At 60.5% G+C, this 621-nt stretch overlaps 1 protein-coding gene across 1 annotated transcript in view; it reads left to right on the forward strand.

Moving 5' to 3' along the window:
- Nucleotides 1-621, forward strand: part of EMC10 (ER membrane protein complex subunit 10) — an 8,369-nt gene that overhangs the window by 1,772 nt on the left and 5,976 nt on the right. Inside the window, exon 2 of the mRNA XM_014550450.1 lies at nucleotides 545-596. Within this exon, the coding sequence (XP_014405936.1) occupies nucleotides 545-596 (52 nt within the window). The remainder of the gene's footprint in view (nucleotides 1-544; nucleotides 597-621) is intronic.

Here is a 621-nt window from a genome sequence, read left to right on the forward strand (position 1 = left end):
GAGAGAGAGAGAGAGAGAGAGAGAGAGAGAGAAGCATCAATGATGAGAGAGAATCATTGATCGGCTGCCTCCTGCACACCCCAACTGAGGATCAAGCCCACAACCCGGGCCTGTGCCCTTGACTGGAATCGAACCCAGGAGCCTTCAGTCCGAAGGCCGAGGCTCTATCCACTGAGCCAAACCAGCTAGGTCCTCCATCAGTTTCCCACAACCAGCTCCTACCCTTCCCGATTCATCCAGGACCAGCCAGGCGTTAGGATGAGGTTTGCTTTTGAGGAGAAAGATCCCCACAGGGGCCATGATGGGATGAGAGAACGTTACTTCTGTAGTCCTGCTCCACGGCCTCCTCCAGGGCTGGACTCCCGGGCCCGCTCTGTCCCCCCCAAGGAGGTGTAGGGTTCCTGGGGCTCCAGGGAACAAGGGAGAGGAGGGGGAAGGACGGGCTGAGGGAACAGCCATATTTTAGGGAAACTGGCGAAAGCGACCACAGTCCACCTCATCCCTGTGGGCAGATGGAGCTTCAGGGGCCTGGCCGCACCCACAGCAGGGCCATCCCAGTGGGAAGATCGGGGGCCTCCTCAGCGTGGCGGCCGGGAGTGGGCGGGACTGTGGGGGGGCTTC

This window comes from Myotis brandtii, unplaced genomic scaffold (assembly GCF_000412655.1).
Source record: "Myotis brandtii unplaced genomic scaffold, ASM41265v1 scaffold601, whole genome shotgun sequence".
Classification (NCBI taxonomy): Eukaryota; Metazoa; Chordata; class Mammalia; order Chiroptera; family Vespertilionidae; genus Myotis; species Myotis brandtii.